We start from the raw sequence: 26,649 nt of genomic DNA on the forward strand, positions 1-26,649 counted from the left end.
TCCCAGATGTTCGGCAAAGGTTCAGGAGCCCTGTCTCCTGTCATTCCTCAGGTGCCAGATTTCATCCTGTTCTCAGTAGGAGGAAAGGGGAAAAAGCCGGACTGAGGTGAAGATGCAGAGGGGGAGCGGATCCAAATGTCCCTAGGCCTGTCAGTACCAGGTGATGATGACATGTGACCTTCTGCAGGCAAGCCCAGCTTCAGGAAACCCACATGGGCAAACACCCAAACTCCCCGAAGTTGACCAACTTCAGCTCAATTAATCACATTATAAGAGGATTCCAGTGGCCTTGAATCCACGGATGTGTTTGTGGGAAGGAGTTCCGAAATCTCCACATGTCCCTCCTACCGCCGACTCAAACCCGATGGACAGTTTGGGGGTGCCTTCCCCGGATACTCACATCTCCCTTATGCAACTCCGGCGCCGCGATCTTCACGGGCTCTTTCCTCTTCTTTGGCTTGGGAAGCCCCAGCGGGGGGCCGGCACCGCCAATTGGAGGGGGCAGACTGAGGCCAGGGCCTCGGGGCGAGGGCAACCCCAATCCCAGTCCCTCCCCAACTCCCGCCGCTTCAGCCGGGCTCACGCCTGGAGGTGGGGGGAAGCCTCCCAGGCCGAAGGGCAAGGGGGGAGGAGGCTGAAGCCTGGGGTCTGCGGTGGGTGGGGGAAGCAACAGCGGCGGGGGAAACGCTGGGGCCAGCATCTGAGGGGGCGGAGGCAGCAAGGCCGGGCCCTTGGGCGCAGGGAGAGAAGCGAACAAGCCCCCTAAAGCGGGCCCAGATGTAGGGGCCACCGCCTCCTCTTCCTCCGGCTCGGGCTCAGCCTCATCCGGCTCGCTCTCATCGCTGCTGGCGTAAGCAACCAGCGACATGGCGCCTCCCGCGTTTGGGGCGCCCTTGCCGGCAGATGAGGCCTACTTGAGACCGGGGATGCCCGGAGGCCTAGTAGGCCCCGCCACCTGGCGGGGCGGGGAATCGAAAAGTCCGCCTGCTCCGTACTCTAGGGCTAGCCGCGGCAGAAGCTCATGGCTACGGCTGATTTCCACCGAATAAGGCGTCCCTCTTCACTTAAGCTCCTAGTCCCGGGCAACTACACACAGCTAATGGCCGCCGAGTCACTCCGCCTCCTCCTTGCCTCACCAATAGAGGAACTACAACTCCCAGAGAACACTTTGGACACAGCCCGATTCTTTGTCGCAGGGATCTTAGCGCAAGACACGGCGGGAGTTGAAGTCCGAGGAAGGATTTAGGCGAGAGCAGAGAGAGACAGAAGAGAAACCCGCCTCTGACGCAGGGACACTTGGGGTGAGTAGTTTTTTTCGTCCCCTAACAATTCCGAGGTGACTACAAGCCCCACCGGTCACCACGGCAGTCACCGAGACGGATAAGAGAGCATTTCGGTACTTGAAGTTCCCTAGGGTAGCCCCTTGGCCACTAAGATTTCTGGGAGATGTGGTGCTCTTAGAGACTGCAAGTGATGTCGGGAACGAAAGGGAGTCTGGGAAGCTGGCGGATTAGGGAAAATTGCTTAAAGGGAAAGTGATCTGTAAATGAACTGGTGAAGCTTCCCCGTCGGCTGGGGCTGGGAATTAGAATAAAACATCCCAAAAAGAGCAAGGGCCCAAGGGACCCGTACGAAATTGGGCTGCAAGCCAGAAAGAAGCGAGGCTGCAGGCCTAATAATAAGTATCTAAGATTTGAAATAAATGTGATGTAAGAAGGAGGAGGTGATCTCCCTCACCAGGATTGGGGTGCACATCCAGGAGCACACCTTACCCTGGAGCCTAGGGCCTGGCCTCCCTCTGCAGCAACCAGTGAGACAAAGATGGGCAAGGCCCTGGCAGCCCCGGCCAGGTACTTGAAGTTAATCCCTTCTCAGCTCAGTAGGGTAAAGGGCTACCGTTCTGAGGAATCACTTGAGTCCGTCCTACCTGGGTGTGCCTCCCATCTATCCATTTGCAGGGGTCCTTTGCATTCCTTTACGTCTGTGAGTTTTGTCTCTTATGGCTTTGGGTGTGACCTTGTTACATCTGTCTCTGTAAGTGCTCTTCCTTTCCATCCATGTTTATAGGTGTCCTTTTCCAGCCCATTTATGTCTGCTTGTAATGATCTGCTGTGCGCCTGTCCTTCCCTGTCCGCTTGTCATTTTGTACCCTTTTCTTGTTTACTCATCTCTGCCCCTTCCTGTCTGCCTGTGACTGAGTGCCCTCTACTTGTCTGCCCTGTATGTGTGTGTCCTTTAAATGCTAATCCATCTCTGTGTGGGCACCATCTCCCTGTTCCCAGATTGCAGAAAATTATATTAAGCAAAGTCAGAGAAAAGGCTGTTGAAGTTTTGGGAGGAGGCTGAAGAGAACATTGGAAAGATTGATGAGGAAGGACAATGATGACCACAATGCAGAGAGATAGTGAAAGGCCCAAGCTTGAATCCTCTTATCAGAGGAGCCAGATATGGGGCCCCTCCTCCCCAGTCTCTCCAGCCTTCAGAGACAAACTCCATGCTGCCTTCTCCATGAAGGCCCCTTAGAGCTATCTCCTCCCTGCTCTGGATGCCAGAGCATTTTTGTGTGTGTATGCACCTGTGCTCAAACTTTAATGTGCATAAGCATCACTAGGAAAGCTTCTGAAAAATATAAATTCCTGAAATCTAGCCTAAGAGATTCCTATTCAGTAGATGTGGGTGGGGCCTGGAAGCCTGGATCTGTAAGAAACTCCTCAGTTGGTTGCAAACCAGGCACTGAGGACCACATTGAGAAACTAGACCAAGTCCTACCTCACAGCTAGTATGCCTTGCACAATGCTGATTTCTAAAACCTGCTTTTAAATCTAGGTTCCCTAACGTACTCTGGTGACTTTGTGCCGTCACTTCTCTTCTCTGAGTCTCACTTTCCTCCTTTGAAAACTGGATAAAGTAGGCCGGGCGTAGTGGCTCACGCTTGTAATCCCAGCACTTTGAGAGGCCAAGGCGGGTGGATCACGAGGTCAGGAGTTCGAGACCAGCCTTGCCAAGATGGTGAAACCCCATCTCTACTAAAAATACAAAAATTAGCCAGGTTCGGTGGCAGGCGCCTGTAAGCCCAGCTACTCGGGAGGCTGAGGCAGGAGAATCACTTGAACCCGGGAGGTGGAGGTTGCAGTGAGCCGAGATGGCACCACTGCACTCCAGCCCAGGCAATAGTGCAAGACTCCGTTCCGTCTCAAAAAAAAAAAGAGAGAGAGAGAAAAAGAAAGAAAGAAAAATGGATAAAGTAGGTCGGGCATGGCAGCTCATGCCTGTATCCCAGCACTTTGGGAGGCCGAGGCGGGCAGATCTCCTGAGGTTGGGAGTTTGAGACCAAAGTGACCAACAAGGGAGAAGCCCTGTCTCTACTAAAAATACAAAAATTAACCGGGTGCAGTGGTGGGTGCCTGTAATCCCAGCTACTCAGGAGGCTGAGGCAGGAGAATCACTTTGGGAGGTGGAGATTGTGGTGAGCCGAGATCACACCATTGCACTCCAGCCTGGACAACAAGAGCGAAATTCAGTCTCAAAAAAAAAAAAAAAAAAAAAAGAATGAAGTATTACGGAGCCCTGTCCTTTATGTGAGAAAAGCCTGATATTTAACACACAGTGAAATGATTTAGAGCTAAGAGAAATGATTGTCCTTGTTGTCAACACATCTTGCCACCTTGCAGAGAAGCCCCTAAGGGACAGGGATCTGTCTCAAGTGTTTTCTTTTTTTTTTTTTTTTGGAGATAGAGTCTTGTACTGTCCCCCATGCTGGAGTGCAGTGGCGCAATCTCGGCTCACCGCAACCTCCGCCGCCCAGCTTCAAGCGATTCTTGTGCCTCAGCCTCCCGAGTAGCTGGGATTACAGGTGTGCACCACCATGCCCAGCTAATTTTTGTATTTTTTAGTAGAGATGGGGTTTCACCATGTTGGCCAGGCTGTGTTTAACAAATGTTTTCTAAGCGGGGTCTCCTTACTGTGAAAATTAATGATTCACCTTATTGGGTATAAATCCTCAAAAAGTTGTTTTCAAGCAAGAAATTGATAATAGAAACCTCATGATAGTGAAGGAAAGGGGATTTATTTCTCATTATGTACCATTTTATACCTTTAGAAATTTGTAACTGGGCAAGGCCAGGTGCGGTGTCTCATGCCTGTAAATCCCAGCACTTTGGGAGGCCAAGGTGGGCAGATCACCTGAGGTCAAGAGTTCAGACCAGCCTGCCCAACATGGAGAAACCCCGTCTCTACTAAAAATATAAAAAGTTAGCCGGGTATGGTGGCAGGCACCTGTAATCCCAGCTACTCAGGAGGCTGAGGCAGGAGAATCGCTTGAACCCAGGAGGTGGAGGTTTCAGTGAGCCAAGATCATGCCACTGCATTCCAGCCAAAAACAAAACAAAACAAAACAAAACAAAACAAAAAAGAAAGTTTTAACTGCACACAGTGGTTCACGCCTGTAATCCCAGCACTTTAGGAGGCCAAGGTGGGAGAATCCTTTGAGTCTAAGAGTTAGAGACCAGGCGTGGTAAAACCTTGTCTCTACAAAAAAAAAAAAAAAAAAAAAGGAAAAAAAAAGCCGGGCATGGGCTTGGTGGTACACACCTGTAGTCTCACCTGGTTGGGGAGGGCTGAAACAGGAGGATCGCTTGAGCCTGGGAGGTTGAGACTGCAGTTTGCAGTGAGCCAAGATCACACCACTGCACTCCAGCCTGGGTGACAGAGCATGACCCTGTCTCAATAAAAATTTTAAAGGATAGAAATTTAGGCCGGGCGCGGTAGCTCATGCCTGTAACCCTAACACTTTGGGAGGCCGAGGCGGGCGGATTGCCTGAGCTCAGGAGTTCGAGACCAGCCTGGGCAACACGGTGAAACCCCGTCTCTACTAAAAATACAAAAAAGTTAGCTGGGCGTGGCAGCGTGCGCCTGTAGTCCCAGCTACTTGGGAGGCTAAGGCAGGAAAATTGCTTGAACCTGGGAGGCGGAGGCCGCAGTCAGCCAAGATCACGCCACTGCACTCCAGCCTGGACAACAGAGCAAGCCTCCGTCTCAAAAAGAAAAAAAAAAAAAGAATAGAAATTTGTAACTGATACATCTATGACCCTTTCGAAAGTAATCATAATAAAAGTTTTCCAGTAAAAGAGAATGAAATGAATAAATATATATGTTTCCCTCCTAAAACCCTACTGAAACATCAGTAAAGATTTTTTTGAAAAGGCATTAAAGATCATTTTGAAAAACTTAAACCCACAAAGATGGAGAGTTCAGAAGAGAAGACAACACAGTAACAACATTTTGGAAGGTGGAAAAGAGATGCACCAGAGGTAATTGGGCACATCCAAGAGAGCTGAGAACCAAGGTGGCCTTGGGAAATGCTGAGAATCAATGTTTAGAGTCTGATACCAGGGAGTCCCCCTACAAACTCCCAACCAGATCACCCTGATAGAAAGGTTTTTCTTTTATTTTTTTTGAGACAGAGTTTCACTCGTTGCCCAGGCCGGAGTGCAATGGCGCGGTCTTGGCTCACCACAACCTCCGCCTCCCAGGTTCAATTGATTCTCCTGCCTCAGCCTCCCGAGTAGCTGGGATTACAGGTATGTGCCACCATCCCCGGCTAATTTTTGGTTTTTCTTTTTTTTTTTTTTTTTGAGACAGAGTCTTGCTCTGTCGCCCAGGCTGGAGTGCAGTGGCGTGATCTCAGCTCACTGCAAGCTCCGCCTCCCAGGTTCACCATTCTCCTGCCTCAGCCTCCTGAGTAGCTGGAACTACAGGCACCCGCCACCACACTCAGCTAATTTTTTGTATTTTTAGTAGAGACGGGGTTTCACCATGTTAGCCAGGATGGTCTCAAATTTCCTGACCTCGTGATCCTCCCGCCTTGGCCTCCCAAACTGCCAGGATTACAGACATGAGCCACCACGCCCGGCCAATTTTTTGTATTTTTAGTAGAGACGGGGTTTCACCATGTTAGCCAGGATGGTCTCAAATTTCCTGACCTCGTGATCCTCCCGCCTTGGCCTCCCAAACTGCCAGGATTACAGACATGAGCCACCACGCCCGGCCAATTTTTTGTATTTTTAGTAGAGACGGGGTTTCTCCATGTTGGTCAGGCTGCTCTCGAACTCCCGACCTCAGGTGAGCCGACCACCTCAGCCTCCCAAAGTGCTGGGATTACAGGCGTGAGCCACCGCGCCTGGTCATGATGTAAAGTTTTTAGTATGACAAGCCCCAACCAGGTACTCAGAGGTACAAAGTGGCTTTTCTAGCCCACTTCTGTTATACATGAGCAGGAATCAAGGGTTATATATTGAGGAAAGCCTCCAATAAAAATAATAGAGATAAAACAAACAGGCTACTCTGCCCAGCTAAATTTTTTTATTTTTAGTATAGACAAGGTCTCACTAAAGAGGCTACCAGCTTCTTGACGAGGCTCATCTTGAGCTCCTGAGGTCAAGCAATCCTCCTGCCTCAGCCTCTCAAAATGCTGGGATTACAGGATTACAGGCATGAGCCACCATGCTCGGCCTGTTTTCTTTTTCCTTATATGAAACTGTTGTTCATGTAATTGTTTGTTTTCCTATTGTTTGTCCTTTTCTTTATTGATTTGTAAGAGTTTTTTTAGTGTCTTGAGATATATAGATATATATATATAGATATATAGATATATAGATATATATATATATTTTTTTTTTTCCCTTAATTCAGGATCTCACTGTGACATCCAGGTGAGAGTGCAGTGGTGCTATCTGGGCTCACTGCAGCCTCGACCTCCCCAGCTCAAGCAATCCTCCCACCTCAAGCAATCCTCCCACCTCAGCCTCAGGAGTAGCTGGGACCTTACAGACCCATTGCCACCAAGCCTGGCTAATTTTTGTATTTTGTATTTTTTTTTAATAATTTTTTTTTTTTTTTTTTTTTTTTTTTTTTTTTTTTTGAGACAGAGACTCTGTCGCCAGGCTGGAGTGCAGTGGTGCAATTTCGTCTCACTGCAACCTCCGCCTCCTGGGTTCAAGCATTTCTCCTGCCTCAGCCTCCCGAGTAGCTGGGACTATAGGCACGTGCCACCACACTCAGCTAATTTTTGTATTATTAGTAGAGCCAGGGTTTCACCATGTTGGCCAGGATAGTCTTGATCTCTTGACCTCGATATCCACCCACCTCGGCCTCCCAAAGTGCTGGGATTACAGGTGTGAGCCACCGCGTCCGGGCTTTTTATTATTTTTTATTTTTTGGAGACAGAGTCTCACTCTGTTGCCCAGTCTGGAGTACAGTGGCACAATCTCAGCTCACTGCAACCTCCACCTCCTGGGTTCAAGTGATTCTCCTGCCTCAGCCCCTCAAGTAGCTGGGATTACAGGCATGTTCCACCACGCCCGGTTAATTTTTGTATTTTTAGTAGAGACAGGGTTTCACCATGTTGGCCAGGCTGGTCTCAAACCCGACCTCAGCTGATCCCCCTACCTCTGCTTCTCAGTGTGCTGGGATTACAGGCATGAGCCACTGCGCCCTGCCTGTATTTTTTTGTAGAAACATTTTTGCCATGTAGCCCAAGTCTTGAACTCCTGAGCTCAAGCGATCTGCCTGCCTCAGCCACTCAAAGTGCTGGGATTATAGGCGTGCGCCACTGCGCCTGGCCTCTTGATATAATCTTATTTTGGTTTCCATGTATACTTTGAATTTTAAAGATACCGGGGGAAAAAAAAAAGGCTGGGGGGAAACAAGCAAGGAGAGGTCAGGGAAGGATAAAATTTGGAGAAAAATAAAAGCTCACAAACAGGAACGATAAAGTCAGAGCAGGATCAGGGTGTGTCAGGGTGACTGACAGGCCCCAGGGCTGAAGAGCAAAGGACTCATGGATGAGCCTCTTTCTCAGTCCTGGCCAGCCACCTGTCATTGTCATCTTTAGAACTACTCCCATCCCCCAACACTCATCCAGGGCCTGGCACACACCTAACAATGCCCAAGGCTTATATGTAAGAGAGAATAAATGAATGACCGGGTGAATGAGTGAAGCCCTGAGCCCATAGGCAACGTGGTGGCAGAAATGGCCTTTCAGCCCCCACCCTCCCATCTGTCCTCTACAGAACCACAATCAGCCTCCACCAGCCTGGCCAGAGCTACTGCCCAGCATGTGGGGAGGCTACCTCTACCCTGAGAGAGAGGGCTCAATCTTATTAGTCCAGAAAAGAGGACTTGGCCCCTCCTCACTCACATGCCTTCCTGAGTCCTCTCCTCCCCAGGCCTCTGTCCCCAGTGTCTCACCAGCAACACCCTTGTGGGAAAGGGCTGAAGAGTATGACCAGGCCTGCTCAGAGCCATGGCAAATCTGTTGGCCTGACTCCGGCCGCACATCACGTTACTTTAATCTCCAGGGACCACGGGAATGCAGACATACCTGGGGGCTGTGGCTGTACAGAATGGTGGGCTTCTCATCTAACATATGGCACCCCTGTCTGTAGGCAGCAAAGTTACTTCCAGTACTGCTTGTCAGCAAACTCCTGCAAACAATATTGCTATGAATGGCCTTCTATCTTTTTCACTTTGCAAAGTGGAAAGAAAAATGGTGAGAGATCCTCACTCCTGAATAAGATGAAATGTATGCAGTATTATTTACTACTGCATTGTCTGTGTTATCAAAAGAAACAACCTAAATGCCCATCAACAGGGGACTGGTTAAATAATGTGTAATAGTTCCAGTCCTGGGATGCAAGTAAAATAACAATTTATGATACAGAAACATTGTAAACTATTACCATTAAAATGAATGGGGTGGGCCTGGCGTGGTGGCTCAAGCCTGTAATCGCAGCACTTTGGGAGGCCGAGATGGGTGGATCATGAGGTCAGGAGATCGAGACCATCCTAACATGGTGAAACCCCGTCTCTACTAAAAAAATACAAAAAACTAGCCGGGCGTGGTGGTGGGCGCCTATAGTCCCAGCTACTCGGGAGGCTGAGGCAGGAGAATGGCGTAAACCCGGAAGGTGGAGCACTCCAGCCTGGGTGACAGAGCGAGACTCCATCTCAAAAAAAAAAAAAAAAAAAAGAATGGGGTGGCAGAGCACAGTGGGGTGTGGTGGCTCACGCCTGTAATCCCAACACTTTGGGACACTGAGGTGGGCAGATCACAAGGTCAGGAGTTTCAGACCAGCCTGACCAACATGGTGAAACCCCGTGTCTACTAAAAATACAAAAATTAGCCGGGCATGGTGGCATGCACCTGTAATCCCAGCTACTCGGGAGGCTGAGACAGGAGAATCACTTGAACCTGGGAGGTGGAGGTTGCAGTGAGCGGAGACCGTGCCACTGCACTCCAGCCTGGGTGACAGAGCAAGACTCCTTCTCAAAAAATAAAACAAAAAAAGAATGGAGTATGGGGTGGATCTTTATGTACTAATATGGAGTCTCAAAATATATTGCTGAGTAAAAAAGAGCAAAGTGTATATGGTGTGTCACAATTTGTGTAAAGGAAATAGATATCTCTGCATTTGCTTGAAAATTAGAAATAATATTACTGGAAGAATACACACAAAATTAGTAATATTTCTGCCTCTAAGGAGAAAACTGGGTTATAAGGGAGAGGGGTAACATGGAGATGACTTTTCAGTAAATCACTCCCTTTACCTCCTAAAGTTTGCATCATTGGCATGTATTACCTACACAAAACATTAAACCAGATTTTAAAGATGGTGGCCTGGAACTCATGAAGATCTTCAGGTGCTTCGACCGCTTCCTGCCCTACTAAGGGTGAAGATCTCTCCTTTGACGGCCAAGGAGCCATTCATTGTCACCACAATTCTTGAAAAGAGCTGAAAAAAGAACCCAGGAATACAACTCCCCAGGAGCCTCCACAGTCCCTTCCCCATGCAGGTACACATGTCACTCAGCCAGGACTGCTGCTGTCCTCCCTCTCCTGGCTTAGCAACTTCAGGCCCTTCCACCTCTGCACTGCTGCCAGATAAAACTTCTAGAAATTCACCTCTGCTCATGTCTTTCTCCTGGCCAAATCCTCTTATAGCAATTAAATCTAACTCTGGGGTGTCTGACTCAGGCACTTTTTTTTTTTTTTTTTTGAGATGGAGTCTCGCTCTGTCGCCCAGGCTGGAGTGCAGTGGTGTGATCTCGGCTCACTGCAACCTCTGCTTCCTGGGTTCAAGTGATTCTCCTGCCTCAGCCTCCTGAGTAGCTGGGATTACAGGCACCCACCACCACGCCCAGCTAATTATTTAAACTTATTTATTTTTATTTATTTATTTCTCTGGGTTTTTTTTTGTTTGGTTGGTTTTTTTTGAGACGGAGTCTCGCTCTGTCGCCCAAGCTGGAGTGCAGTGGCGCGATCTCGGCTCACTGCAACCTCTGCTTCCTGGATTCAAGTGATTCTCCTGCCTCAGCCTTCTGACTAGCTAGGACTACAGGTGCACACCACCACACCCAGCTAATTTTTGTATTTTTAGTAGAGATAGGGTTTCACCACGTTGGTCAGGCTGGTCTCGAACTCCTGACCTCAGGTGATCCACCCGCCTCAGCCTCCCAAAGTGCTGGGATTACAGGTGTGAGCCACCGCGCCCAGCCATATCTTTTCATTCTTCAAGTGACTCCAATGTGCAGCTCCAGTCGACAGCCACTGCCCTGGAACAAAGGTGTCCAATAGAACTTACTGCAGTGATGGAAATGTTCTGTATATACACCATACTAGCCATATGAGGCCACTGAACACTTGCAATGTGGCCAGTACAACTAAGGAACTGAATATTTAACTGGACTTAATTTTAGTCAAATTAAATTTAACTTTTTTTTTTTTTTCTTTTTTGAGACAGAGTCTTGCTCCCAGGCTGGAGTGCAGTGTCACGATCTTGGCTCGTGGCAACCTCTGCCTGTCGGGCTCAAGTGATTCTCATGCCTCAGCCTCCCAAGTAGCTGGGACTATAGTTGTGCTCAACCACACCCAGCTAATTTTTGTATTTTTAGTAGACATGGGGTTTCACCATGTTGGCCAGGCTGGTCTTGAACTCCTGGCCTCAAGTGATCCACCCGCCTTAGCTTCCCAAAATGCTGGGATTACAGCACTTTGCCCGGCCTTTAATTTAAATGTAAATGGCCACACGTGTTGGCCAGTAGTGACTTAGAGAATAACTCTTCCAATTTTCCCTTTTCTAAAAAACAGAATCCAGGGGAACATCACACACCGGGGCCTATCATGGGGAGGGGGGAGGGGGGAGGGATTGCATTGGGAGTTATACCTGATGTAAATGACGAGTTGATGGGTGCTGACGAGTTGATGGCTGCAGCACAGCAACATGGCACAAGTATACATATGTAACAAACCTGCACGTTATGCACATGTATCCTAGAACTTAAAGTATAATAATAATAATTAAAAAAAAAAAAAAAACAGAATCCGGCTGGGCACAGTGGCTCACGCCTGTAATCCCAGCACTTTGGGAGGCTGAGGGAGGTGGATCACCTGAGATCAAGAGTTCAAGACCAGCCTGGCCAACATGGCAAAACTCTGTCTCTACTAAAAATACAAAAATTAGCTGGGCGTGGTGGCGCACAACTGTAATCCTAGCTACTCAGGAGGCTGAGGCGGGAGAATTGCTTAAACACGGGAGGTGGAGGTTGCAATGAGATGAGATTGCGCCACTGCACTCTAGCCTGGGCAACAGGCAAAAAAAAAAAAAAAAAAAAAAAAGGACCATCTTTTTAAAAAAATAACTTTTAATTATGTTGTATCTATATATAGAGGAGTTAGAAAACATAGGCATTTTAAAGAAAAATAGCTAATACTATAATACTAACAGCTAATAGCTAACACATGGTAATAGTACCTGCCATGGGCCAGGCACTGCTCTAGGCATTTTACATATATCATATATATTAACTGGTTTAGCAACATCCCCCTTTACAGATGAGAAAACTGAGAAACAGAACGGTTGAGTAACTTGCTGTAGGTCACACAGCTGGCAAGTGGTATAGCTGGGATTCAAACCCAAGTAAGCTGACTCCCAACTCCATCCTAAACACCCTCACCCACTGTGGTACTGCCAGCTTTGTCAGGGCATAATGCCAGTACCTCAGAAGCTTACTGCGAAGGAATCCATTTTTTTCAAACCAAATATTACACAAAATCTAATATAACAATAAATACAGTGATAACCAATTTTATTAAGCACTCATTACGTCCCAGGCTCTGTGCAAGTAACTTTATTTATTTATTTATTTATTTATTTATTTATGTGTTGAGACCTAGTCTCACTCTGTCATCCAGGCTGGAGTGCAGTGGCATGATCTCAGCTCACTGCAATCTCCGCCTCCTGGGTTCAAGCGATTCTCCCACCTCAGCCTTCTGAGTAGCTGGGATTACAGGTGGCCTGCCACCACACCTAGCTAATTTTTGTATTTTTTAGTAGAGATGGGGTTTCCCCATGTTGGCCAGGCTGGTCTCAAACTCCTGACCTCAAGTGATCCACCCACCTTGGCCTCTCAAAGTGCTGGGATTACACGCGTGAGCCACCTCGCCCTGGCCTAAAGAACTTCAGTGTATTCATTCACTCAATCCTAATTACAACCCATTTTCTGGAAATGAAACTGAGGCTCAGGGTAGTTAAAAGTGTCTTTCCTAAAGTTACACACAAAGTGTCTGTGGTGGTGGCAGTACTCAGGCTGTTATCTCTACAGCCCATACTCTCAACCACTCTGACTCCACATAGAATGCACAAAGGCAGGGCTGCTCTGTTATTTTGGGTGGCGTGGGTGGAAGTAGGCAATGGAGGCACAGTTTTCAAAGCCACTGGTCTAATCTAACCATTCTTCTCTTCTTCATTTTACAGAGGGTGTAACTTGGGCCAAGAAGTCGTGATATGAGCAGGTCATACAGTGTTGAGGGCCAAACCCCTCGACTCCGTTGGGAGTTAAAGGGAAGGAAGTGGACATTTCCTTTGAACCTATGAATGAGCAGGTGAGGTTTTGTACTCTCATTTTTCACAGTGGAAGAAAATTTTGTTTAGAAATTCTAGTTAAGTAATTTACCCAAAGCCCTAAAGCGAGTAAACGGCCAGCAGGATTCAAACCAAGTCCCTTGACATGACAAACCAGCTTCTTTCCACTAGACCACCCCTTCCCCCAATACAGTAAACTCCACCTCTCTGCTCCTGTCAGCAACTTCCTGATCCGTACAGAAATAAGTTTGCCACCATTTTGCCTGACCTCCTCCAGAGACTCGCTTCAGGATCCTAGAGCCAGATCTGCACCCCACAACCTTATCTGCTTTGGGGCCCCAAGTCCCTCAACTTCTGTCCTGACCTCTTTCCCCACATAAATGTAGAAGTGCGCACCAGCATCAACGGAATCATTTCACTGAGACATTTGTAAACTAGTTCCAACGTGGGCTGGTGGGTTGAGGGCTTGTGAGTTGTGTTGTTTTAGACCCTTACTACTCAAATGATGGTTCTAAGCAGCAGCAACAGCACCTTGGAGCGCGTTAGAAATGCACACACTCCGAACCTCCTGAATTAGAATCTACTTTTTGTTTTGTTTTTGAGACGGAGGTTCACTCTTGTTGCCCAGGCTGGAGTGCAATGGTGCCATCTCAGCTCACTGCAACCTCTGCCTCCCAGGTTCAAGTGATTCTCCTGCCTCAGCCTCCCAAGTAGCTGGGATTACAGGCTCCTGCCACCACACCCAGCTAATTTTTATTTTGTATTTTTAGTAGAGACGGGGTTTTACCATGTTGGCCAGGCTGATCTTGAACTCCTGACCTCAGGTGATCTACCTGCCTTGGCCTCCCAAAGTGCTGGGATTACAGGCGTGAGCCACCATGCCCGGCATAGAATCTACTCTTTTAAAAAGAGATTTCCAGGTGATTTGATTGCACGTTAACGTCTGCAAAGCACTAGGTTAGATGTGAATCCCAGGGGAAGCAGGCTTATGCCCTCCTGTGTAACTGACCCTCTGAAGCTCTTGGCTTAGTTGTTAGGGGCAGCTGCGAGTTGGCTGATGATGTTACTGTAAGGAGAACTTGGATATTAAATTGCAACCAAGGCCTGGGAGATTACTGCAACAAAGGGAACCCTGGTTGTATTATTGCAACCAGCATCTGCATGGTGGACTGAATGAGAGGCCCAAGAGATTTTGCTGCAACAAGAATTTAGAAGCCTATTTCCACTTCCAAACTGGCTATTATAATGCAACAAAGTGGAGAAATTGGAAGAGCTCTTGCTTTTTACTAAATTGAGTGTACCAAATTGGAAAATAGTTTAAAAGCATGTTTGTTGGCTGGGCGCAACAATTGCTCACGCCTGTAATCCTAGCACTTTGGGAGGCCAAGGCTGGTGGATCAAAAGGTCAGGAGTTTGAGACCAGCCTGACTAACATGGTGAAACCCCATCTCTACTAAAAATACAAAAATTAGCCTGGCGTGGTGACGCGTGCCTGTAATCCCAGCTACTCAGGAGGCTGAGGCAGGAAAATTGCTTGAACCTGGGAGGCAGAGGTTGCAGTGAGCCAAGATTGCACCATTGCACTCCAGCTCGGGCAACAGAACGAGACTCCGTCTCAACAACACAAAACAACAACAATTAAACAAACAAACAAACCATGTTTGTTGCATTGAAACTGCATATTTATAATAATGACCTAGGCCGGGCGTGGTGGCTCACGCCTGTAATCCCAGCATTCTGGGAGGCCCAGGTGGGCAGATCACGAGGTCAGGAGTTCGAAACCAGGCTGACTAACATGGTGAAACCCGGTGTCCACTAAAACGACAAAAATTAGCTGGGCATGGTGGCCCACACCTGTAATCCCAGCTACTCAGGAGGCTGAGGCAGGAGAATTGCTTGAACCCCGGGAGGCGGAGGTTACAGTGAGCCGAGATCGCGCCACTGCACTCCAGCCTGGGCAACGGAGCGAGATTCTGTCCTAGATAGATAGATATATAGATAGATAGAATAAAATAATCACTTAGACAGTTAAAGGAAACCTGTCCTGATGCTGGACTTAATCTTGAAACACCTTCAAGAACTTGTGACAAGATTCTCTCCTAACAAAAAGATTAGCCTGATAGAATCTGGACTATTACACTGACTGCATTTCAAAATGGAATGCATTGTAGAGCAAACACCAACTAGAACCTAGTTGCTCTGTTGCAACAAGTTTGAATTTGCTATGGAAACAAATCGACAAGCTTGTGGCTGAGGGCCTGCTTGGCTGTTTTCTTGCAATAGGACCTTCCAGAATGCCCCTCCTGTGCCAGCAGCCTGGTGTGCCTCTTATCACAAGGGGAACTATGGTTGAGAGGCCACACTGTTATAAAGGCAAAAGTCATGAAACATATTGCCATGGACATAAGGACAGCCAAGTGTCATGCAGGACTCTGGGAACAACTGCAGGCATCCCCTAATGACAAGCAGCCATTCTATGCCTCTGATGTTAGTTACCAGGGCAGTCATGTTATCCCATCTTACAGCAGAGGAAACTGAGGCTCAGAGTCCAGGAGGTTGTCCAAGTTCTCAGGACTGATGAACAGTAGGGTAGGATGTGGATTTGGAACTTTTGGCTACATCCTGGACTTCTTTGCAGGGAGACTTTGCATATGCTTTGAAATAGGATCAGGAAACGTGAGAAGAAAAAATGCATATTTTACCTATTCAAACCTAGCATATTTTGTTGCTAAATTTTAAGAACATGTAAATGCTGTAACAGAAGATCCAAATATCTTATTTCTAAGGGAACATAGGTGTCTGGAATGTGGGCAAATACAGGGACAGCAAATCAAAGACGTAATTACAATAAAGTCTTATTTAGCGTAATAGAAGAGATCTGAGTTCAAGTTTTGGTTCTATCACTTCTTAGCTTGTAACCTAGGCCAAAATGTAGTCTCAGAATTTGGCAAAATTCTACTCATTCTTTAATGCCCAGTTCAGTCACCACCTTTGTGAAGCCTTCTCAGACTCCCCTCCCCACCTTCTAAAAGAGGTAGCACCTGGCCCCTCAGTCTTCACAGTTTACTGAAAGGGTTGGGTTTATTGGCATTCTACTGTAACCCACTAGAACTGAGTTCATCTTTGCGGGGTTAACTAGCCATTGAGTCCAAGTCTCCTGGGCAAGACAGTAGCGTAGAGAAACGAGATTGAATGCACCCGGAAGGTGGCCAATTTGTGCCTCAACTCCTTGGCCATCTCCTGGCTACCAAATTCAAGCGTTTCCTCCTTAGCAAAGGCGGACGTAGGGCTCAAATCCCCGACGTTTCCAGGGCCACCCCACATACGGTAAGCACGGCGAGGTCCAGGGAGGACCCCAGTGCGCGGAGCGGCACGGTGCCCACTCCTCTCGCCCTGGGCGCCTAGCACACTGCCAAGAACCGCGGGTGCCCAGTAAATATTCGTGGATTGAGATGGAGCAGAGGGCAGGCGGAAACCGCGTATAGACGTCCACACTTAACTGCGCTGGGGCCGCGGTGGTGAGCACTCCGCGGAGGCAGGGGAAGGGCGGGGGCCGCTCCGTCCAGCCGGGCGCCAGCTCCTCCCGGGCGGGCGGGCACCCACCGACAGCGGGGACACAAAGCCTGCTCGGCGAGCTCGGCGATCGGCTCCTTACGCCTGTGCCGCCACGCGCCGTCAGGCGGCTCCAGGTTGGGCGTTGGGCCGTGGCAGGCCCTGGGCGTCAAGAAGCTGCACGCATCAAACCGCCGCGGGAGGGAGCGCGAGGCGGGGGGGCGGGGGGAGGAGGAGGAGTGGGCCCGGGAGGAGGGAGGAGGAGGAGGAGGAGTGGGGACCGGGCGGGGGGTGGAGGAAGAGGCCTCGCGCAGAGGAGGGAGCAATTGAATTTCAAACACAAACAACTGCACGAGCGCGCACCCACCGCGCCGGAGCTTTGACCTGATCCACGCCCGCCCCGTCCGTGTGGCGCGCGGGCGGAGACGCCGTGGCAGCGCCGGAGCTCGGGCCGGGGGCCACCATCGAGGCGGGGGCCGCGCGAGGGCCGGAGCGGAGCGGCGCCGCCACCGCCGCACGCGCAAACTTGGGCTCGCGCTTCCCGGCCCGGCGCGGAGCCCGGGGCGCCCGGAGCCCCGCCATGTCGCGATCCAACCGGCAGAAGGAGTACAAATGCGGGGACCTGGTGTTTGCCAAGATGAAGGGCTACCCACACTGGCCGGCCCGGGTGAGCAGCGCGGCCCGCCGCCCCCAACCCCCTGCGGGTTTGGGTTGCATAACACCGGGAAGGGCACGAACGCTCCGCGCGGCGCGGGCAGAGGTGGGGGCAGGGGGGTTGTGGGTCTCCGACTCTTTCCCTGTAGCTTCCAAGCCCACCCGCCGGTTATATAATGGTGGAGGCGGGCGGGGGTGGGGGTAGACACCTGGTGGGCACGGTGTCCGCGCGTAGTGGCGTGTGCACGGCGTGGGGATCCGAGGGCGCCGGTCACTTCCCGGCCCCCGGCTCCGCGTGCTCAGTTCCGCCCCCAGCCCCCATACTCCCAGAGGTTTCGAGCGCGAAGTCTGGCTTTGGGCCAGTCGTGTTATTCCTTCCCCCTACCCCAGGCGCCGCCGCCACCCCTCTTAAGACCCCCTTAGAGACCCCCAGTTTGTTCGTTGATTGTCGCCCCCAGTTCAAACTCTTCTCTTCCTGGATAAATGGTTAAGAAGGATCCCAACCCGGAGAGAGCTAGATGAAGGCGGAGTTCGCTTCTAGGAAACTTTGGTTTGGGGCATCTGTAAGAGGTCTAAAGTTGGGAAGGTCGAAGGCTCGTTGGGGGCGGCGTAAGGGGATCTACCTGGCTTGGAAATTATCCGTCAGAACCCATCAGCCCTCAGCTCCACAGAAATATTCCTCCATATGCTGCTAACTCAAATTTAGGATTGAGGTGACAGGTTCCCTTGTGGTATTAGGAAATCCAGCCCAGACTCCCTCTTAGTATGGGTGGGGGAGCCCAAGTTCCTTCCCTGGCTCAGATGTGAAGATCTTCCGCCAGAACGGCGCAGTCTCTGCCATGTGGTTGATTCAGCCCGCCAGTATGAGCTCCCCCACAACCCCATCACCTGGCCAGGTGGGAGGGTGGGGCCCTGCAGCCGAGCCTGGTGTGCTCATCATGTTTCCCCTAAGGACTGAGACAGGTTAAGTAAGGAGGATGGGAGGTTGCCAGTTGCTGGAGGAAAGGAAGGGGGGTGGGGGTGGGGGCAGTGCATTTGGCACTTAAAGTTGGTGTAGAGGGGCCTTTGGTTTTGGGAGAGGGCATGACTCAGTATCCTAGAGTGCAGGACTGCTGTAGAGTGAAATCCAAGGGCAGAAGGACTGCATGGCTTTGGGGTGCTCTTCTCAGTGTAAGTCTGTGTCTGTCTGGCCCAGGCTCATTCAGGGTATCAGGCCAACTTTGGGGCCACTCAGAAAACTCAGAGACCCTTCCTCGCTGTGTACCCACTCCTTAGGAGTGTGCCTAATCCCACATGCCTTCAGCTCCTGGTTCCCTGAAACTTTCAGATGGATCAAATGAGGACCAGCTTCTGCTAATGGGAGAAATACAAAGAGAAGTGGGACTCTCCGTGTGCGAACTCTTGTGTACTTTACCCTGCACCCTTTGACCCCACTGGCTTCTTGGCCCAGATGCCAAGGCCCTGGTGGGCAGGACAAGAACTGAACCCAGGTCTCTACTGTTCCTACCTCCTGAGGGTGGGACAAAGTCCAGAGGCTGGATAAGCCCTGGGGAGGGGGTGTTAGCTGGAATGTGGGTTGCAGGGAACCCCTTCTGCATCCGGTAAGAGAGAAAAGGGGTAGGGACACAGAAGGACCCACACTGGCCCCTGTGAGGAAGACCTCAAGTTTCTGGTGGCCTTTGGAGTAAGGGCAGTCCTTGAGACTAGGGATCCCATCCATTTCCTCTCCACTTTGGGCCTCCAGGACAGAAGGGAGGGACAGGGGAGGCAGCATTTCTTCCTCTGTTCAGACCTGGACCTTTTAGATAAAGTTAGAACTGGGGTAGGGAGATCAGACTGGATCTCAAAGCGGTAGGACCCCACACTTTGCCTGTCTCCGGCTCTTGATTGTGATACTTGCACGGAGGGCTACACCCAAGGCTGTTACTCCCAGACACAGTCCCCTTGTACTCCAAAAGAACAGACCTCAAGTCTCCTCACCATTCCTTGGACTGTGTCTTAGTCCCTAGAGAGGCAGAGCCTGAGGGGCCCTTCCTGAGATGGATGAGAAGTAAGAGGGAACCTCACTGACTCCCCCATCTCATAGGAAGCCCAAATCTTCAGCCATAAAGAAGGCCCGTGAGTGGATTTTCCTTCTTCAATCCCCGCCGCTGAGGAGGATGGGTGATTCTGGGTGAAACTAGAAGGGCCCAGTGCTTGAGAGAGAGCCCAGCCAGAGGGGCCATGTGATAGGCAGGACCTGCCTGGAAGGATGGTGTGACTCCATCTTAACCTTCTCCTTTCCCTCTTCCGCCTGCTTAACTTCCTGGGGGATCTCCAAGTACTTAACAATTAACCTCCAATACTTCAGAGATTTTCCCCCCTGGTCCCTTTTTCCTTTGGCTGATTCCTGTTTCACAGTCCCAGAAAACCTGGGCAGCCAGGACCTCACCCGTCTTTCCTCCCTGTGCCCCTTCCCCCTGTACCTTCTCTTTTCTGCCTCTTGGGCTTGCCACACTTTCCTGGCCCCAACTGTCTCCTGCCCCAGATTTTCCGGTTCCTGGGTCAGGTTGGGCCTCAGCCCTGGGTGTGGTGGTCAGAACCCTGGTTGGCAGGCAGTGTGTGCTTAGCCCTCCCTGCTGCCTTCCTAAGTGTTGAGTCTGTTTTTAGTTTGAGGCGGGGGGGAGAGGTGTTCAGTTCTCTTTCCCCACTCTACCTGAAAACTTAAGATTCCTCTTTGGACCTCAGAGAGTGTCTGTGGCTTGGGAGGCTGGTATTTCATGTGCTCAAACCTGTCTGATGGAAACGGGCAAATGCAAGGCCTAAGAAGAAGTAACTTGCCTGCATCTGGAATGGTTAAGAGGTAGCCGAGTTCCCCTATTACTGGCTAGTGGAGGGGGTACAGTGGGGTCCCCAGCACTATTTGGCGCCACCCTGACGCAGTTAGCCTTGACTCACTTGTTCTGAGTCACAGCCTGGATATAAAGGCACCGCCTGGAAGAGAGATGTCTGTATTGGGGTACGGGGCTCCCCCAAGACCTCATATCCTCTACATCTAGGAAGAACCGCCCTCCACTTCCAAATGTAAGAAAGGACATTTCCTTTGTAGCTTGAGGAATAGAGGTGCCACTGTAGAAGGGATTTCTCCCCTTTTGGTTGAAGGGTTAGGAATTCCATTAAGTGAAAAGAGCACACCTCCCCTGGCCCTTCCCTCACAAGTGCCTACACTCTAGGTGAGGGAGCCAGGTGGGATGATGCTTTGCGGGGAGGTGCCTATCTGCTCGGCCCGTCTTCCTCTTTCTTCCCTCTAGACCCATCCTTTATGTAGCTAGAAGTCAGCAGGGCTGGCATATCTGGTGTGCCTTATGCTATTTTTAATCCCTTTGGTTCTTTTGTTTCTCCCCCACCGCTGGGGCTAGGCAGCTGGTGGCCTCCTGGGTCCCCTGCCACACCATTCAGCTATCTGCCTCTGAGTTTGCTTTCCATGGGAAGCTGGGGTGGCACGAGACCATGGCCAGGTAGCCGCTTTGCAGTCTGTGCGTCTGCAAAGAACCTCATTTCTCCTTATTTCTGACCCTTCACCCACCCACCCCCTCTTGCGAAGCCTCAGTTTCTCCTCTTCCATCACACATTTACTGTGGGCATCTTAATGCCCTGGCTCAGGTGTGGGCGCTGAAAATGCAGAGCTCTAAGTCCCCTGCTGCACTCCCAGTCTTAGACCCTTCAGTCCCCACCCCCACCCCTGGTTCTGGGTGCACACAGATCCACAGAGGAAAGGCCTAGGGAAGGCGTTTGCTATTATTGTCCTATGCCTGCCTCGTGGGATCTCTAAGCCCTGGGGGCGCTCGTTTTGTTTTTTGCTTCCCCCTGTTAAGAAGAGGGTGGGAGCTAGCTGGTAACAGGACCCAGGTGTCCTGGCTGAGGACTGGCTCCTCTGCCCCTGCTCCAGGTCTGGCTTCCTGAGAAGGACGCCTGCCTCCTCTCCGCACCCCCTGCAGCGGTAATCCAGCCCTAGCTGTGGTTTCCAGCACAGCCGGGGACCCAGGTGCCAGACTGCAGGCTTGGGGGTGGGGTGTGTGTTAGTGTCCCCTCCTCCCCAATCCGGAGAGAAGGCCCGGAGGGGGAGGGGCAGTCACATTCCTGGTTGCTGAGTGGCCCCAGGGGCGGGGTTGGGTTGTCATGGTGATGGGGATCGTGTTTGTGGGGGGAGCTGCGTGCCTTTCCACCCCCTGCTCTCACACCCGGTGTCTCCTGGTTGTGGGAAGGGCCCAGTTTGTGCTGGGCCTTCCTGGGGGGAAGGGCTGGACCTCTGTCCCCAGAGGCCACGGGGCAAGCGGGGAGGTGCCCAAAAGTCTGAAGATTCCAAGTCTGGGGCAAGATGCCCCTCAGATTCATGCCCAGGCCCCCACCCCCTCTCCTGGGTGTGTCTCAGCGCATTCCCATCCACCCTGTCTCCCCAGGCCCCCAGTTGGGCCCTCTGTCCCTGTCTCTGTGTGTTAATCACTGCCTTGGCCTTTCTGTCCCTCCTGTTTGCGCCTGGGGCCCCAGTCATCATGGCCACCTGGCTTCTGTCCGGCGGGAAGCCTGGCTGCTGGGGCTGCTGCAAGTGCTGCTGGGAGTTGTAGTCCCCACCCGCCCCACCTTCCCCCTACCCACCCCCGGCTCAGCTTGGCCTGAGCTTCCAGGCCTGATCTGGGAGAGGCTGGTGAGGCCACTGCCTCTGGATTCCCTGACCTCAGACTTCTGCACCTCTCACCTTCACCACAGCACTCCTCACCACACCTGGGGCAGGGGATTTAGTCAGGTGATCTAAGTCCGAAACCTGGTCCTCAACAACTTGCTGTGTTATTTTGGGCAAATCACTTGTTTTCTGGGCTCAGTTTCCTCATCTGTAAAATGAGAGTTTGACTGTGTGCCTTTCAGAGTTCCCTAGAAGCCTTTCGGCAGGTGTTGGATAGGCAGCCCTTTAACCTCACCCCTCCACTTCGGCGAGAGCAGCTTGCTTTTTTTATCTGTTTGATAAATTCATTCAGTAAATAATTGTATACCTACTGTATGCTAAGCACCGTGCTGCAGATAAAAGCAGAGCTGGTCTCTGACCCTGGGGCTGGTCTAGTCCAGGTAGTGCACACAGATGTTAAATAATAATATGAATCAGTGTAAAATTAGAACTGGGAAAGCACTGTAAAGGGGAGGTCTCAGGAAAGAATTTTACCTAGCGAGTCAGCCAGGCCAGGAGTGATAGGGAAGCTTTCTGGAGGAAGTAATGGCGGAGCTGAGGCTGGAAGGATGATCAGGAGTGAGTGAGTATTAAGAGGCTGCAAGAACCATGGTCAGAGCAGAAAGGACAGTGTACTGGGAGAGGCTGATGACATGTAGGATGTACCGTGTGCCAAGTTATGGTCATTTCATCCTCACAGCCCTATAGCTTTAGTACTATGACTGTCTCCCTTTTACAGATGAGGAAACTGAGGCAGAGAGCGGTAAGTTGCCCAAAGTCATACAAGTGGGGGCAGAGTTGGGATTCAGATCTTGCCATTGTGCAGAAGGGGTGAACAAGTGGGCCCTAGAGTCCTTAAAAGGTATTGAAGGGTTTTGAAGCAAGGTGACAAAATCCTTGGACCAACATTCCCAAAGGCCCACTCTGGCTGCATTGTGGAGAATAGATTGTGGAAAATGGAGATTGTGAGAAGAGTTAGAGGCAGTGGTTTTCGTCCAGGCAAGAGATGACAGTAGTTGGACCAAGGTGATGGCAAAGTCAGGGAGCTTTGTGGCGAGACACGTTGGGAGGCAAAATGGGTGCTGTCTGGCTGGTGAAGGAGAGGGAGGGATTCCTGGGTTTCTGTTGGGCGTTCATGTCTGACATTTGAATAAAGTGTCTGCTAGAAATGGTCCAAAAGCCATCTGGCTGACTATCCTGGGTCCCTCTCAGTCTGATTTTATATAAATGTGCCTTGGAGGTCAGCACCCCTGCCTCAGACTCAAAACCTCAAGACTCTAGCTGACCTCACCCCCTCATCTCACCCCAGATTGACGAGATGCCCGAGGCTGCCATGAAATCAACAGCCAACAAATACCAAGTCTTTTTTTTCGGGACCCACGAGACGTGAGTGGAGGCCAAAGGGGTATCGGTCGGGAGAGCCCCGGGCGGACTACTTTGGGGAAGGAGAGGTGGTGTTGGTACCCCTTTCATGTCGGGCTGTGCAGCTCAGGGGCAGTGAGGGGCTTGAGAGCACAGTCTCCCATCTCTCACCAGGGCATTCCTGGGCCCCAAAGACCTCTTCCCTTACGAGGAATCCAAGGAGAAGTTTGGCAAGCCCAACAAGAGGAAAGGGTTCAGCGAGGGGCTGTGGGAGATCGAGAACAACCCTACCGTCAAGGCTTCTGGCTATCAGGTGAGCCACCGCCTGCCCCAAAGACCCCCTGGAAAGCAGATGTGGCCATGGGCTCTGGCAGCCCCTGGCCCACAGATGATGCTTAGTCTTCAGAAACTCCAGGGCTTTCAGGGTAGGAGCTCATCGGGGTGGTGGGAAGGGGGCTTCCTGCAAGAGGAGATAGGGTTGGGCTGTGTGGTGTAGTTGTGGTTCGGGACAACTGTGAGGCAGCAGTCTGGGGGGCAAGAACAGGATGGAGGCGGTAAGTGGGGACAGGCCTTTGTTGGGCCCAGTGTGAGTATAGGACACGGCCTTAACTCTTTCCACGAAGGCTTCCAGGAGGAGGTGCTTGTGAGCCGGGCAGGACGAGGCGGGAGGGTGGGGGGCGGGGGTTGGCGGGGAAAGGGTCCTAGCTCCCTTTGGGAGAAGTTGACCCGAGGTTTTGCCTCCTGCTCCAGCCCTCCCCCCTCCTGCACAGAGCCCTGCCTGCCCGGCCAGTGGGTTTACCCCGGGGCTAATCCGACAGAGGTGGGTCTCAAATCACTCGTGAGACTGGGCACCTGGGTGGGGGTGGGGGAGAGGCGGGAAAAGGAAGGAGTGAGTGGCTGAGGGAGGGTCTGGGGAGGGGGCCCAGCATGGCAGCGACTGGTGCCACTCAGCCTGTGCTGTCTCTGCTGCAGTCCTCCCAGAAAAAGAGCTGTGTGGAAGAGCCTGAACCCGAGCCCGAAGCCACAGAGGGTGACGGTGATAAGAAGGGGAATGCAGAGGGCAGCAGCGACGAGGAAGGGAAGCTGGTCATTGATGAGCCAGCCAAGGAGAAGAACGAGAAGGGAGCGCTGAAGAGGAGAGCAGGGGACTTGCTGGAGGTAACTGCTGCCTGCCTAGGGCCTGGGCCCCCCTCAGCATTCCCCATGGGGTATCCCACAAGAGCAGGGCTTTGCCTCAGAGTTGCCCAGTCTGAGAGGTAGATCCAGCCTCTAGCTTGGGGAGTCCCCAGCTGATCAGATGGGACACAGAAGTCATTTCAGCTAGTAGGGCTGGGGAAGGACTGGGTGTCAGCCTGGGAAGGAGGCCCGGAGGAGAGGAGTGGGTGGCTGGTGGCCTCCCTCTCCAGCCTCAGCCCGCTTCCTCTGTCGATCCTGCCTAGGACTCTCCTAAACGTCCCAAGGAGGCAGAAAACCCTGAAGGAGAGGAGAAGGAGGCAGCCACCTTGGAGGGCGAGAGGCCCCTTCTTATGGAGGTGGAAAAGAATAGCACCCCCTCTGAGCCTGGCTCTGGCCGGGGGCTTCCCCAAGAGGAAGAAGAAGAGGAGGAGGAAGAGGAAGAGGCCGCCAAGGAAGATGCTGAGGCCCCAGGCATCAGAGATCATGAGAGGTGAGTGAGCCCCCTGACCCCTTGGCAGCTGGACTAGTGGGGGCTGGTCACTCCCGGAGAGGAGGATGAAAAGGGCCTGCAGTGGCCAGCCTCTGGGGAGGCGGGGTGGGCTCTCCTAGGAGACTGGCACTGGCTGGGGCAAGGCCAGGCCAAGGCCACACCATTAACCCTTCTCCCCTCCAACCCTCCCTCACAGCCTGTAGCCACCAATGTTTGAAGAGGAGCCCCCACCCTGTTCCTGCTGCTGTCTGGGTGCTACTGGGGAAACTGGCCATGGCCTGCAAACTGGGAACCCCTTTCCCACCCCAACCTGCTCTCCTCTTCCACTCACTTTTCCCACTCCAAGCCCAGCCCATGGAGATTGACCTGGATGGGGCGGACCACCTGGCCCTCACCTCTAGGTCCCCATTCTCCTATGATCTGAGTCAGAGCCATGTCTTCTCCCTGGAATGAGATGAGGCCATTGTGTTCCTTCCGCTTGAAGCTATTTTCCAGGCTTCTGCTGGGGCCTGGGACAACTGTTCCCACCTCCTGACACCCTTCTCCCACTCTCCTAGGCATTCTGGAACTCTGGGTTTGGATCAGGGGTAGGAATGGAAAAGATGGAGCATAAACAGCAGGGTGGGCTTGTGGGGCCTGGGAGGGGCAATTCTCAAATGGGGCATAGGGACAGCACAGGAGGGCAGCCTCCTCCTGAGCTCCTGTCCCCTGCTACACCTATTATCCCAGCTGCCTAGATTCAGGGAAAGTGGAACAGCTTGTAGGGGAGGGGCTCCTTTCCATAAATCCTTGATGATTAACAACACCCATTTTTCCTTTTGCCGACCCAAGAGTTTTGGGAGTTGTAGTTAATCATCAAAAGACTTTGGGGCTTCCTAGTTGTTTGGGCCAAGGACCTGAGACCTGAAGGGTTGACTTTACCCATTTGGGTGTGAGTATTGAGCATCTGTTCCCCTTTAGATCTCTGAAGCCAGAAATGGGATGCTTGGGAAGACCCCTAGCTGTCCTTTTCCCTCTCCGCACAGTGCTCAAGGCCAGCTTATAGTCATATATATCACCCAGACATAAAAGAAAAGACACATTTTTTAGGAAATGTTTTTAATAAAAGAAAATTACAAAAAAAAATTTTAAAGACCCCTAACCCTTTGTGTGCTCCCCATTCTGCTCCTTCCTTCCCCATCGTTGCCCCCATTTCTGAGGTGCACTGGGAGGCTCCCCTTCTATTTGGGGCTTGATGACTTTCTTTTTGTAGCTGGGGCTTTGGTGTTCCTTCCAGTGTCATTTCTCATCCACATACCCTGACCTGGCCCCCTCAGTGTTGTCACCAGATCTGATTTGTAACCCACTGAGAGGACAGAGAGATATAAGTGCCCTCTCCCGCCCTCTTCCTACTGGTCTCTCTATGCCTCTCTACAGTCTCGTCTCTTTTACCCTGGCCCCTCTCCCTTGGGCTCTGATGAAAAATTGCTGACTGTAGCTTTGGAAGTTTAGCTCTGAGAACTGTAGATGATTTGAGTTCTAGGAAAATAAAACCCGTTGATTACTATATTGGATTCTGACTGATTCTTTGGGGCATATTGGTTAACTGAAGACAGAAAGTGGGGTAAGGGAATGCAAATGATTTCCAGATCATCTCAGATTGAGGTAGAGGGTGTCAGCCTCCTCCATTCTTAGGCATTTGGAAATCCAAACTTCTTGTGGGCAGAGCCCTAGAATAAACCACACCATTCATTCTACCTTTCCTGCCCAGCCACTGTTTAACGCACCTGGAAGAGTTTATTTTTATTTTTATTTTT

At 51.2% G+C, this 26,649-nt stretch overlaps 2 protein-coding genes across 12 annotated transcripts in view; one reads left to right on the forward strand and one right to left on the reverse strand.

The window, feature by feature from the left end:
• The window catches only part of PRCC (proline rich mitotic checkpoint control factor), a 32,028-nt gene extending 30,870 nt beyond the window's left edge, over positions 1–1,158 (reverse strand). For 3 of the 4 annotated variants that reach the window (XR_013415101.1, XR_013415102.1, XM_028846048.2), the window contains exon 1: positions 401–1,105. Coding sequence is in view for 2 of the 4 variants with exons in the window: in XM_028846048.2 (XP_028701881.1) it covers positions 401–868 (468 nt within the window). In the remaining 2 variants the exon portion in view is untranslated. 4 annotated transcript variants of the gene reach the window in all.
• Positions 470–26,399, forward strand: HDGF (heparin binding growth factor). 8 transcript variants are annotated; one of them, XM_077944828.1, is made up of 8 exons: positions 470–1,301; positions 5,463–5,579; positions 12,813–12,940; positions 23,135–23,211; positions 23,362–23,500; positions 24,160–24,345; positions 24,627–24,853; positions 25,050–26,399. In XM_077944828.1, exons 3-8 carry the CDS (start codon positions 12,929–12,931, stop codon positions 25,054–25,056), a joined length of 648 nt encoding a protein of 215 aa, XP_077800954.1. In that variant the 5' UTR covers positions 470–1,301; positions 5,463–5,579; positions 12,813–12,928; the 3' UTR covers positions 25,057–26,399. The 8 variants fall into 8 exon arrangements, with proteins under 8 accessions (XP_077800954.1, XP_028683387.1, XP_014967788.1 ...); XM_028827554.2 differs by lacking the exon at positions 5,463–5,579 and having other exon boundaries at positions 1,219–1,301; XM_077944829.1 differs by lacking the exons at positions 470–1,301; positions 5,463–5,579; positions 12,813–12,940 and adding exons at positions 17,188–17,232; positions 18,454–18,616.
• The last annotated feature ends 250 nt before the right edge of the window (positions 26,400–26,649 follow it).

This window comes from Macaca mulatta, chromosome 1 (assembly GCF_049350105.2).
Source record: "Macaca mulatta isolate MMU2019108-1 chromosome 1, T2T-MMU8v2.0, whole genome shotgun sequence".
Classification (NCBI taxonomy): Eukaryota; Metazoa; Chordata; class Mammalia; order Primates; family Cercopithecidae; genus Macaca; species Macaca mulatta.